The sequence below is a fragment of the Nerophis ophidion genome, linkage group LG13 (assembly GCF_033978795.1).
Source record: "Nerophis ophidion isolate RoL-2023_Sa linkage group LG13, RoL_Noph_v1.0, whole genome shotgun sequence".
NCBI lineage: Eukaryota > Metazoa > Chordata > Actinopteri > Syngnathiformes > Syngnathidae > Nerophis > Nerophis ophidion.
In genome coordinates, this window is record NC_084623.1 from 41,332,951 (window position 1) to 41,345,612 (window position 12,662).

Below are 12,662 nucleotides of genomic sequence, written 5' to 3' on the forward strand. Positions count from 1 at the left end.
TGCCTTCTCACAGCTTTTCGCACTTAATGACGCACACTGTGCACACACGTAACTCATGCACGCGCATTAGCTTTGGGTGTTGTTAGCTAATAATAGCGATTTGGACAGCTTGTGTTAGCAGTCATTCGATATATATTTTATCATAACATGATAACGTAAGAGGGTGAGTGACCGCCGTAAACACCAATCATTTTTTTCGGGCAACAAAAGTTTTTATTGCATAAACTTAGCAATGGTGAAAAATATTGACAGCTTTAAAACAAATGTGTTCTTTTAAACCAGTAAGTATATCATAGGCTAGCCAGTGGTGTTCTTGTTATAAATGTAACTGTGAGCAATTGGCAAACAGCACTCTAAATAATTTGATTACAAAGTCTTGGTCTGTGTCCACTTATACAGAACAGAAAACACACGGACATATTCTTATTTGTCCATCTACCACAGCAAACAGAAAACACTGTTCCCTCTAAGAAAGAACAAAATTGCCATTTTACCACATTTCCACACATGTGTTACTTGAAGTAGAATTGGAGGTAAACTTCTTGAAAATGTGCTCATAATGCTGACTTAAACGCAGACATGAAGAGGTGAGGAATAGGACTCATTACCAGTGATGCACAGAAATGTGTTAAACCAGTGAATGAACAATAGTATGATTGGAACATAACACCACCACTAATGTCCAAAAAACATCAATTGTGTCAGTGTCTCGTCTTTCATGTGCAACAAAAATCAAGATAAAGAACAACAATTTAATCACGTAAAAAAAAAATTACAGACTATAATCAGCCATTTTTTTTCAAAACAAATAGAGTGGCCTACTACTTTTGTATTTCATAAAAATTGAGAAACGAGTAAACAACTGAAGAACAAACAAATGAATATATACAGTATATATATATATACACACACACACAGTGTCTCAAAGGCATACAGAAACGTGTCATGAATAGTGCCGTTTCGATTTATGCTGCCGATTCCAATCATCAATGTGTGAGATTGGCTGATTACTAATCACATGTATTATTTGTAAATCTTAATCACAATTATAATCAGGTAAAAAATGTAGGACAACAGTGCAACATTTTCAACACAGTGGTACCTCAACTAATGAGTACCAAAACATATGAGTATTTTAAAATCCGAGTTGTCTCTCGGCTCTTTGTTATGCTTTGGGTTGCCAGCGTGATTTAAGTTACAAGCCTCCCACCGCTTATGAGTATAACTATTGCCAGAATGAATCATTCAGTATCAAACCCATTAAGAATGTTTTTCAAGACCAGCACTGTGGAAATGTGTCATATTCTTACCAAGGACAAAGCATGAAGGGGATAGGAAAACATTTGCAGTAAAATTTCATATGAAGCACCTTGTCATTCATTAATTGACATTTTACGTGTGGTTCTTCTTGCAAAACAGATTCTGTCGCCCTACACACAGTGTATGATCTGCGCATAGGGAGATACATCCCTGTTTGGTGGGGCCCAGATCCAATTCATTTTACTTAATTTCAATGGGCGACACGGATTTGAGATACGAGTGTTTTGAGTCAAGAGAACAGTCATTGCACCAATTAAGCGCTTACGTTGAGGTACTGGGGGCTATATATAAAAATAAAAATAAATTGATTCACATTCAAATCACCATGCTTATTTATTCCGATCCCAGATCAATTGATAATTTACAAAAATCAATTACAGATTTTTACAACTTTTTAGGGGATAAAATGTGTTTAGGCCCTTTCAGCATTTACTCCGAATCAACTTTATTGGTCCAGTATGTTTAACACAAAGGTAATTTGACTTGGTAGACGGTGCTGTCTTTGTTCTATGTAAGAAATAGAGAGAAAATCACTGCGGACAGCCGTAGTTCACTGCATGTATTAGTCATATATAAACAGTAACCTGTAACCTGTTTTAAAAAGGTTTTATTATCATTTTTACTTCAAATAATATATTGCGAGAATCAATTGAGTCAAATCATTACCTCAAAAATCGGAATTGAATCCTTGCAAGATTCACATCCCTATTATGTGCTACTGCATTTCCTTGGTGTTTGTTACATTTTTTTTTTTTTTTAGAGAAACAAAGATTTTAAAAAAACAATTACAAAACAGAAGCAAAAAAAAGTCTGCCAATGTCAGAGACTTATTCTCTGACAGAACAAAAAGACAAAAATTATTTTGTAAAAAAATGTAATTGATGGAGCCATCATCGATCATTTACTGATAATACACGCTGTGTCAACACTAATATATTGATCAAGCCACCTTCCACTTACGTGTACACCTGGCCACTTCTCAGCAACAGGGTAATGTTGTATTAGCCTTTGCTAGACTCATAATTATCAATGTGCTAGTTTCCTGTTAATACTAGCTTAATTACAGCTGTAATGCAGCTCCATCTAAACTTCTTAAAGTTTACTTAACACTTAATAATTGTGTTCGTTTTAAGATATGTTAACGGCCAGTTTAGCGAATATCATGCATTCTTGTTTGCTTCTGCTTACTCTGTGGGTAACATGTATAGCCCCGCCCTACAGTGATAAGTGTAATAGTAAGAAAATACAGTTTATTCTCTGCAATGGATGTGATGATTATTACCTTAGGGGTGCAGCTACGCTGCGTATATAAGTACACAGTTAGCAGTTGCACCTCTGTCAGGCTGTGGACAAAAAATAAAAGTACCGGTACCAACCAGAAGTGATCGTTTTTTGTCAAATGTATTGAAAGGCATTAATCAGGCAATACCGGAAATGTGACGATAAGGCCGATCGATCGGCGCATCCCTAGTATGTATCAATGTATTTTGTCTCCAAAAATACATATATTCTACCTTTTCTCAAACATTCATTGTCACAGGGTGTCCAAAGGTAGAGTACCTGCTGAAGTTGCTTAAGGAGGCCATTCTCTAGATGCATTTTGAAGGCCTGAATGGTAGCAGCACCATCAGAGAAGCGTCTGACAGGTGAGAAGCGTTCCATGGGAAGATGAAGGGTGTTGCAATCTTTATAACTGGATCTGAAGAGAGAAACACAGGGAACAAACATACAAACCAAAACAAGACAATGTCGCACATGGAAATAGACATGAGACACAAACAAACCAAGAGAGACGATGACACATTCAGTCACACAAAGAAGACAAACAGACACATGACAAAGATTAGGTACAACTCACAACATCAAACCTGGTTACAAAAAATATATATTTGGGTGAGTTTATGTCATCTTAAGGTATCAACAATAGTTAATAAGTAATACAAATTTACACAATGTGATGCAGGCCTATCATAGTTTGGTTGAAAAAATTCACATCAAGCAAGTTTCTTGGAGTCAGTTGGATATCAAATTATCAAACTTAGTATTCAACTTTACGTATATACAGGATGACTCAACTGCAGCAAGTTGTGCCCATTACTGCATCAAAACAATACACACCCACACAAAAATAACGTGAAAATGGACAACTCAGCTAATGGGTCTGGCTACACAGTCTAAAACCTGAGGAAATGTCTGTCACATACCTTCAATCAAGGGTTTCAGCTGGTTAAATGCTGTTGTGGCGGTACTATGCCTACCACTCATCGCATTTCCTCCACCACCATTGGAAAAAAAAAACTCCTTTCTTTAAAAGGTGCAATTATCTTGAACATTTTTTTTATTACGTCTTAAGTTAATTTTTCCTATATTTTAATCTATGGGTTTCATTGTGTCTGTGCATAATACAGCTCGGAGTGGGTGTGTCCCCTCACCGGGTGTGTGTGTCAGGGGCCCAGCCCACCCTCTGGCGGTGGCCTTGTGACCGCTGGGGCTCTGCAGAGGGATCGCCATGCGATGTGCTCATGAGTGCGTGCGTCGTGTGCCGCTTGCAGCGGTTCGCCAGGTACCTGGGCCGCAGGGAGGGGGGGGACGGGGTGAGGGTGGGAGACAGGAAGCAGTGCTGGTCAGCTCACTGCCCTTATTTGCTACTCCAGACAGGGGGAAAGCCCACCCATTTCCACCACTGCCAAAAGGGGGGCGTCACTACATCCAATTGTATGAAAAATAAACTGGAGATTTGTTTTAGAGCTTATTGTTATCCCACATCACCCCAACATTAAAATTAAGGATTTTTCACCTACTGGCTTTGCAAGGGTTAAAGTGAGCAAAGCTGAGTGAGGAAGAGAAATCAAAGAAAGAGGCGGACAACTGGGTTTTTGTTGGCTGAGTTGAGAGCCAGAGAGGAAGGCACAACGGTAAAAGGAGGAGAGATGGTGGTGTACACCAAAGCAGAGAGGCCCGCACCCGTGGGAAAGAGCACAGCAACCTAAAGGCGCACCCTCCCAGCAACCCAGGACACCAGAAAAATATACAGTAGGTGCTGTCTTTAGACGGCTTGTTGAGTTTCTTTTTGACCAATATTTCAACACTAACATTCAAAACGCGTAACAGTCACCTGTTTTCACACGTAACAGGTGCCACACCATCTTGTTTTGGACAGCACCTCTGTATAAAATATCCCACCACCAAAAATGGTCACAGTTGATTACCTCTGTACTGCTTCTTGATCTGGTTCACCATCTGATCCCTCTTCATCCACCGGAGCGACAGCAGGTATTGGGTGCTTAAAGAAGAAGAAAATTATCCTTAAAATTCATGACTATCAACAATAAAGGCAGAAGACTTACATTTCTGAGACAATTTGAAATGCAAGTGTCGTAAACAACACTTTCATATCCCCTCCAGGCCAAATTTTGTTGGACAATCTATTGTCCAAAAATTATTTCTGATAAACGATATTACTGTAATTATTATTTTGAGACCAAATTAAGCACTAATGTTACCATAATATGTAATACTAACCCTTTAAAAAACAATATACTTTTATTTCTCCTTAACATTTTTTACCATTGTAATTGGAAGGTCAAAACTTTTAATTATCTTAAATAAGTAAACAAACAAAAATAGAATTTAACTCTCAATCTCTGTTAGCAAAAATTGCACTTCAAAAAATATTGAAAATCTTGAAGTGCAGTTTTTTCCCTAGTTGGAAACACTGTCGAGTGGTTTGTTTTACTGTCTTTTTTTGTTGCTATCACACAAATTCGGCAAAATGTCTACTTTTTAATTTGTTTTAAAGACAAAATATTTGGCTTTGTAATCAATGTCTTTTTTCCTGACTTTTGTTACCTTACAGTGCTTTTTATTAAACACTAATAACAAAAATAATGAAAAAAGTAACACCTCGAAGAGCATGGCTCTGTCCATGCATCGGGTGTGTGTGTTAAGCTAGTGGTCCTGCATCCACCCTCAAAGACAAATATTATGGATGACAGACAAGAGGGGTCATTGCACCCATTTATTTCTATTGAAAGCGATGCAATGTGAACCCTTGTGCAGCTTGTTTGAAAGCCAGAAAGCAAGAAAAACAAAAGAGGCAATTTATCAATGCCGGCAAAATTATCGGATTCCTTTTCATTTATTGTTCGATTGATTTATCAGCCCAAGTCGGTAGTAGACGGTACTGTATATGTACCTTAACATATTACTTACTTTTTACATATACACTAACTGAAATTAATCAGAAACCATGCCTTTATAAATATATATTATACAGTTCTGATTGACTTGAACTGCTAGGAACAAAATTTGAATTGGATTCCTGGTGGTATACAATAATATATACTGTATATATATATGTATAGCCCCGCCCTACAGTGATAAGTGTAATAGTAAGAAAATACAGTTTATTCTCTGCAATGGATGTGACGATTATTACCTTAGGGGTGCAGCTACACTGTGTATGAAAGTGCACAGTTAGCAGCTGCACCTCTGTCAGGCTGTGGACAAAAAATAAAAGTACCGGTACCAACCAGAAGTGATCGTTTTTTGTCAAATGTATTGAAAGTCAATAATCAGGCAATCCAGGAAATGTGACGATAACGCCGATCGATCGGTGCATTCCTAGTATGTATTAATGTGTTTGTATACATACATATATATATATATATATATATATATATATATATATATATATATATATATATATATATATATATGTATGTATATATACACACACACATATACACATATATATATATATATATATATATATATATATATATATATATATATATATACACACACATATATATATACACACACACACATATAATATATGTATGTTATCACTCACTGGACTGGTAACAAGTGGTGATGGACCCCGGGGCCTCTTCAAAAGTTGAGCATGTAGTTGGATATTGGCACCACCATCTGAAGCTCGTCGACCCAGTGGTCCCATGCCATTGAGTAACTGCAGAGTGGGTGGTTGCAACAAAGACTGCTCCTGAAATAAACAAGAACATTAATCAAGTGATATTTAGTCCTGGCACATAAACTGCAATATTGAGGATTCATAACCAGTTATAGAGGACTAGACCTACATGACCATACCTTGTACTCCAACTGTTGTGTGGGCTGTAGGCTTTGGGTTGGCATGAGAGTGTGCATTTGTCCCATTGCTGGCGAGAGTTGAGGAAAAGGGGGCTGAGGCACTGCTCCACGAGGAAAACCCGATGGCAATTTCTGAAGGTCCTCCTGCATCGCTGTCCTACGAAAAAAAGGTAAAAAAATATTAGTGAGCGGGTTTTTAATAGCAGTTTCTTAGCATCGTACCAAGCTCTGATTGCTCTGAAAAAGTCATGGTAGCCCAAAGAAAGACACTTGTTAAAAATAATCTAAACTGCCACACAGAACAAGACAGGTAATAATTCGAAGTTAGAAAGTGCTTGTCAATATCTGAAGTCTGAAGAAATATCAGTTTTTGAGTTACCTTTGGTCTGGTACCCCCACAGTGTGCCGCCTCATTGAGAGGTAACGAGCCATAGCTTCAGGAGATGGCTCTTCACCTTCATCACTGTCCAGTGCCATGGTGCCCTCAGGCTAAGCAAAAACACAGTTTATTGGTTAAGGGCACTGTCGCACGAAATTATTTGTACCGTGCCTAACTTGGCTGTGATTCCCCCTTCCTTTTCTCAGTCCTCGTTGCGCATACTTGCCTTGGCCCGTTTTTGTGCAACATAATTGCTGCGTTACAGAAATGTTCTTTATTTATTGCATTATTTTAGGTCATTTTGATTATTTCCTTGGTGCAAAGTCAAAGCTGTCAATTATTTGCGATGGCATTAATGAAATAACACGTCTTTATTATGGACACAAATGTTTTGACATTCAGATTATTGAGTTTTATTATTGTTTTAGGAAATGTGACACTTATCATTCAACTGAATGAAATAAAGTGTACCAAACTTGTGTGGATCTCTGAGCCCTCACACTAATTTTAGAACCATCTACATGACTTTTTAAAATATATTTAAACAATAGATATTTGGACGTTTGTCTATCGATTCAGAATACTCCATGTTTCAATTGTAATGCATCTAATAATTGATCATTTCTCCTAGCCACTTTCTTTTATTCATTGTTAGTTCTTAACTATCTGAACAATTATATGATGCAAATGAGTGATCTCTCTGGCTCTCAACGAAGGCGAACGCCTCCCTTCCCTCTCCTGCTTTTGCTTCTTTGTCTCGTCTTAACTTTCTAAGAGCCTCTTTTTTGTTCTGAAATCTAAAACATGGAATTGATAAACTGGTCTCAATGCAATAGACAAGATATTCTCGATGAGAAGCTCATCGCCTGTCCTGACAGAACGTTTGCTGCCAATTACATGATAGACTTGAGGGAGAAGCGGGGGGTTGTGTGCCTGGTGATGCTTTCCTTCAAAGACATTGAAGACGCCTATCTATTTGAAACCACGGTACCAGGTCATCTGCTGATTGGATTGAGCATTGCTCTGGTCATCGACAAATCCCAAAGGCTGCCTGTCAAGATTGATGGGATGGGCAGGGCAGTGGGCACTCAGACTTTGGCGATTTCTGAACAGAATCGCAAACTGGATAACATCTTGGAGAAGCTTTCTGCTATGCGAGGCGAAATTATGATCAATTTCAGAGACAGAATGAACAACTACAACAGACATACCTACTGGAATGGGCATGCTTGCATTAACTAAAACAGTCCTTATCTACAACTCAGCTCGCTCTGCACGGGCTTTGGCAGGGTTACTCTGTAAGCACACAAAGTGAGACCATTGCCGCAAAAGATTCTTTGAAATCCCTTCCTTCGAGGATACCTACGAAGTCTTTTACTGTATTGAGCAGACCTCGAAAGCCTTTATAGCAAGCAGCTGTGTTAATGCAAATGTCCCCCTGGGGAAGGAGGCAAAAGGCTGTGACGCTGAACGGAGTGACTTCCAGGCTTGTGGACACAGGCAACAATGGACTAATACGCCCCAACTTCCATCCCACACCTTCGCCGCTTCCACAGTCTGAATGACGACAAGTGGCACCCATGGAAGCTGCAATTTCAGGCCGGACGGCCCCTGCCCCATTTCAAGTCAAAAGTTTTGCACGTAGTAATATGTGCTCATATTGTTTCCTTGTCTCAAATGGTCGCCCCCACCCCTCCCACCCGCTAGGTAGGAACCCATCAGTCTTCCTGTTCTGTCTATCCTTGTATATATAATCTTGGACCAGTTGTACTGAAAACACATTTCATTGTACATTTGAAGTGCAATGACAAAGTCTTATTCTATATTATTCAACTTACCTCAACAATCTGGTTCTCTGGGTTGATGAGCTGAACATGAGGAACAGTTATGCTAACTGGATTACCCTGTGGATCCAACTAGGAAAAGAAACACAGGCAGACACAAAAAGGTCAGGTCAGGATTGCACTCATATTTGAAACAATCCTCTTACAGTAGTGGGATTGGCACGTAGCTTTAAGTGACTCCATTTTAGCAGAATGGCATTTACACTTTAGAGTACCCGTAGAGTGGAAAAAACACTTGGCTCCATCTGAAACTATTAACATATATCTGATTTATGACACCTAAAGACTTGCAAAGTTTGCGAGTAAATAGATATGATCAGAATTGTATCAATCTCACGGACATTCCCAAGCCATTTTGAGACATAATGAGCGAGCCAGTCATGTGATTGTGTGCTGTAGATGTAGGAACCGCATCTCCCTTCCACACAAACAACAATGCAAATCATGCAGACTTTGTGAGAGCCAGTAACGACTACTTTTGGACAAATGATGGTCCAGAAACTTATATTGGTGATCCTGAATATAAGGAGGGTGAGCTACAAGTTTTAGAAGCTCTGCTAAACAGTTCCAGCTTTAGTGAAACACAAAGCATCATGTACGAGCATTGCTAAGTTTTAAACAACAAATACAAACTACAAACATAAACTTAAACAATTGCTTACTGTACGATATATGTTCTCAATGTGATGATGACTCTTTCAGTTTAGATCAATAATTACTTATAATCCATTCAAAAGGGTTAAAAAAGTTGCTGCTGACGCGGTCTTCTGTTGTAGTTTGTCTCCATCTCCGGGTATAAAATGAATGTCACAGATGAAGTACTCCTAGATTAATGGCCGAATCCTCCTATTACTCAGATGAGAGGCATGATTTCTAATCTAGACGCAATGCAGCAGTTGTAGATCCGGCAGCAAACAAGACATCGCCCTTTCAATGCTTACGTGCCGAGTGATGTTATTTTTCTTTTTTACGGCAGTTTGCAACTTTGCATCTATATATTTTGCATTGCTGCCATCTTTAGCTTAATTTTGTAATTACATGAAAGTCTCTCTGAGTCCAGTGCAGCATAAACTACAGTTAGCTCTGTTATCAATGCTAAAATACTTTGTCTGCGTTAGCGCTTACAAAAACAACATTACTAATATTTGGTTAATATTCAGGTCACAAAATATAAATATGGTATTGTTTGCAGGTTTTACATGTTTATTTAAAGAGTTCTGTGGGCCAATAGGGAGTTCCCATTGACCCAATTGTTAGCGGACTTTTTATTTATTTACAACTCAGAATGCATAAAAAAAGAAAAACGTGTGTTCATGACTTTTATAGGGATTGTGAATGATAGACGGCACATCTCTTTCTAATTTTTGCGTATTTTCAATATGACTTATCTTATAATATGGTCAGAGTGCAAAAGCGTTCCTCCAGTGACGTCAATCCCTAAAAATAGCCGAAGGTCATTTGGAGAGGAATACTCAAAATGGCTGACTGAATTTGTGGCATTTTGTGATGTTTAGATAGTATTTTCAAATGCTTTGCGGATTGTAAATACAATTGGATATGGTTTAAGGGATACAATAAAACACAATAATGCGGATGAAGTCAACTTTTTTTTTCCACTCTACTCGTACTTTAAGCTACGTTGATTGAATAAAGGCTTTGGCCCCATACAAATTAAAAAGGCAAAACCAAATACTACAATGTCATAAGTTTTGATGACGGATAAACTGGTAGAAATGACAAAAATAAAACACGAACACTAATATTTGCCTTCCTGTTTGCTGTGCCATAGTTCTGGATGCTCCAATATAATGAGCCAGAATCTTTGACAGCGGTTTCTTGCTGCCTTTACGCTCTTCTTGAATAAAATGTCCCCTTGCCATGGCTGAAATCCACATGTAATTAAGTAGGTAAAAAATAAATATAAATTGTTGAGCATTCAACAGCTCTTGGTTTTCTGAGATTCCTATAGTACAGCAGCACTGACAGTGAAATCTAAATTGTGCTCAACTTTGGAGGTTCCACTGTATAGACATTGAAAATTATTTACCTGTAGAGTGTTAAGGGAATAACTAATGGGGCGTGGTGTGGGTGGAGCGACACGCAGAGTCTTGTGTTTCTTGAGACGGTCGGATAGCAAACTGTAGATGGCGCTGTAGTGATCATATGCATCTGTTTGTAGGGACTGAAAAGAAGAAGAAAAAGGTTCAAATTTAAAATGTATATTTTTAAAAGTCAACCGCTCTTTCGCCCGAAAATATACACTGACATTATGACCACTTGCACAATTTTATGATATCCATCCTCACCCCCGACATTAAGGACAAGCGGCATAAATGGATGGATGGATAATTGTAAAGCTTTGATTGATAGTCAAATAAGTATTAATTTATCATATATATATTGCACAGGTGTAAGACTGCCTTGCAGCACAGAGCTTTGTCTAATATTTACTCTCTCATGTAGCCAAATGAGTCAAGTACAAAATCTACCTGACTACATCAAAGAGTACTTTTATCTTTTTTAGATTTCTTATATCTTGGATGTTGCAAGGGCTCATGATGTTGCGGTCAGTGAATGCCAGGATTTTAGCCTGACCTTTATGGTGCGTTCTCGGTCCAGGCCCATCTCGATCATGGCTATCAGCACCTGCTCATTGATGAGTTCGGTTTCCCTGTCAGTCTTAACTTGCTCACACTCTGCTATCAACTGGTTGGGAACAAGTAATGAAAGTTCAATCAATGATAAAACAAATAACAGTATACAACACAGGTTGGATGTTAAAATCGCCAAAGCCATTGTGATGCAAAGTCTATGATGATTCTTCAAAAACATTTAAATGGTGAAAGATGCAGCATTTTTAGCTTAGCTATTTAAACTTTGTGACATCACAAACATAAATAAGACAGTCATATTAAAAATAACTAGGGATGGGTACAAAATTCAATATTTTTATACGTACCAAACAAAGTAGATTGTACCAATTTACGTAAAATCAAACAATACTATATTTTGATACCTTTGTTGCACGTGACGTCGCTAGGCAGGCAAACAGACGTATTTATAGCGGACTGCCTCTAAGGTAATGTTACAATTTTCCATACAGACACGCAGAATTGCTTGATATAAAGCGCTCAAAAATAGGGCTCCCCTTTTCAAAACCGGCTAGCTTAATTGGATATGCCATATACCCGCTGCATTAGTGATTTTTCATGACGATTTGAACACCTTCAAATTTAGTAAACAAAACTACTACTAAGATGCACGTTAGATACAATCAAACAGTTGGTTTGTAATAGGCACAATACTTATAGAAACAACACTTTGTAGAGCTCAACAAAAGACAAATGGCAAATTCAATTTGGGGCAAAGACTACTTTGTGACTACGGCAACACACCTAAGACAAATTAAAATAATTGCATTCCAGCAAACAAGTCAGAAGTGCAAGACAACAAGATATAACAACTTGAGAGCAGAGTTGTCATTATCAGCATTGTGTAAAATATTAAATAAATAGAAAAAAATGTTTTTATCGTTAAATAAATTAACATATGACCACATGAATAAAAATTGGAACTGTTGAGTACCGGGGTACTAGGTACAGGGAATTGGTACCCTATCAGTCTGAATGTGAGTGTACCCATCTCTAAATATAACTCATGAAATATATTAAAGATAAGGCTCATAACAATATTGTTATTGGAATTCTGAAGTGTATGTTACTAATCTGAACACTCACCCTATCAAAATCATTGTCTGGGTCGCCTTGTCTCATCCACTTGTTCTTACATATCTGTTCCATGCTCAGCCGCCTGCTGGGCTCCAACACCAACATGTGTCTGATCAAGTACTCACAATCTGTAGAAACACAATTATATTGTGAATTATTATATGGGATGTATGAATGTTGCTGGATACAAAAGATTCCAAGACACAAAATTAAGACTTAAAATCGATTCAGATAAGTTGTGGAAGAACATGCAAAGCTTGGGTTTTATCCAACTATTTT

General features: G+C 38.0%; 1 protein-coding gene across 4 annotated transcripts in view; it reads right to left on the bottom strand.

Annotated features, from left to right (window-relative positions):
- Positions 1 to 12,662, bottom strand: part of sik3 (SIK family kinase 3) — a 69,197-nt gene that overhangs the window by 18,293 nt on the left and 38,242 nt on the right. For 2 of the 4 annotated variants that reach the window (XM_061918955.1, XM_061918956.1), the window contains exons 7-16: positions 12,393 to 12,511; positions 11,251 to 11,361; positions 10,703 to 10,837; positions 8,650 to 8,727; positions 6,812 to 6,921; positions 6,433 to 6,589; positions 6,176 to 6,325; positions 4,530 to 4,603; positions 3,753 to 3,887; positions 2,881 to 3,019 (exon numbers count right to left, since the gene is read on the bottom strand). In XM_061918955.1, the coding sequence (XP_061774939.1) occupies positions 2,881 to 3,019; positions 3,753 to 3,887; positions 4,530 to 4,603; positions 6,176 to 6,325; positions 6,433 to 6,589; positions 6,812 to 6,921; positions 8,650 to 8,727; positions 10,703 to 10,837; positions 11,251 to 11,361; positions 12,393 to 12,511 (1,208 nt within the window). The remainder of the gene's footprint in view (positions 1 to 2,880; positions 3,020 to 3,752; positions 3,888 to 4,529; positions 4,604 to 6,175; positions 6,326 to 6,432; positions 6,590 to 6,811; positions 6,922 to 8,649; positions 8,728 to 10,702; positions 10,838 to 11,250; positions 11,362 to 12,392; positions 12,512 to 12,662) is intronic. The other 2 variants (XM_061918957.1, XM_061918958.1) reach the window with 1 other exon arrangement.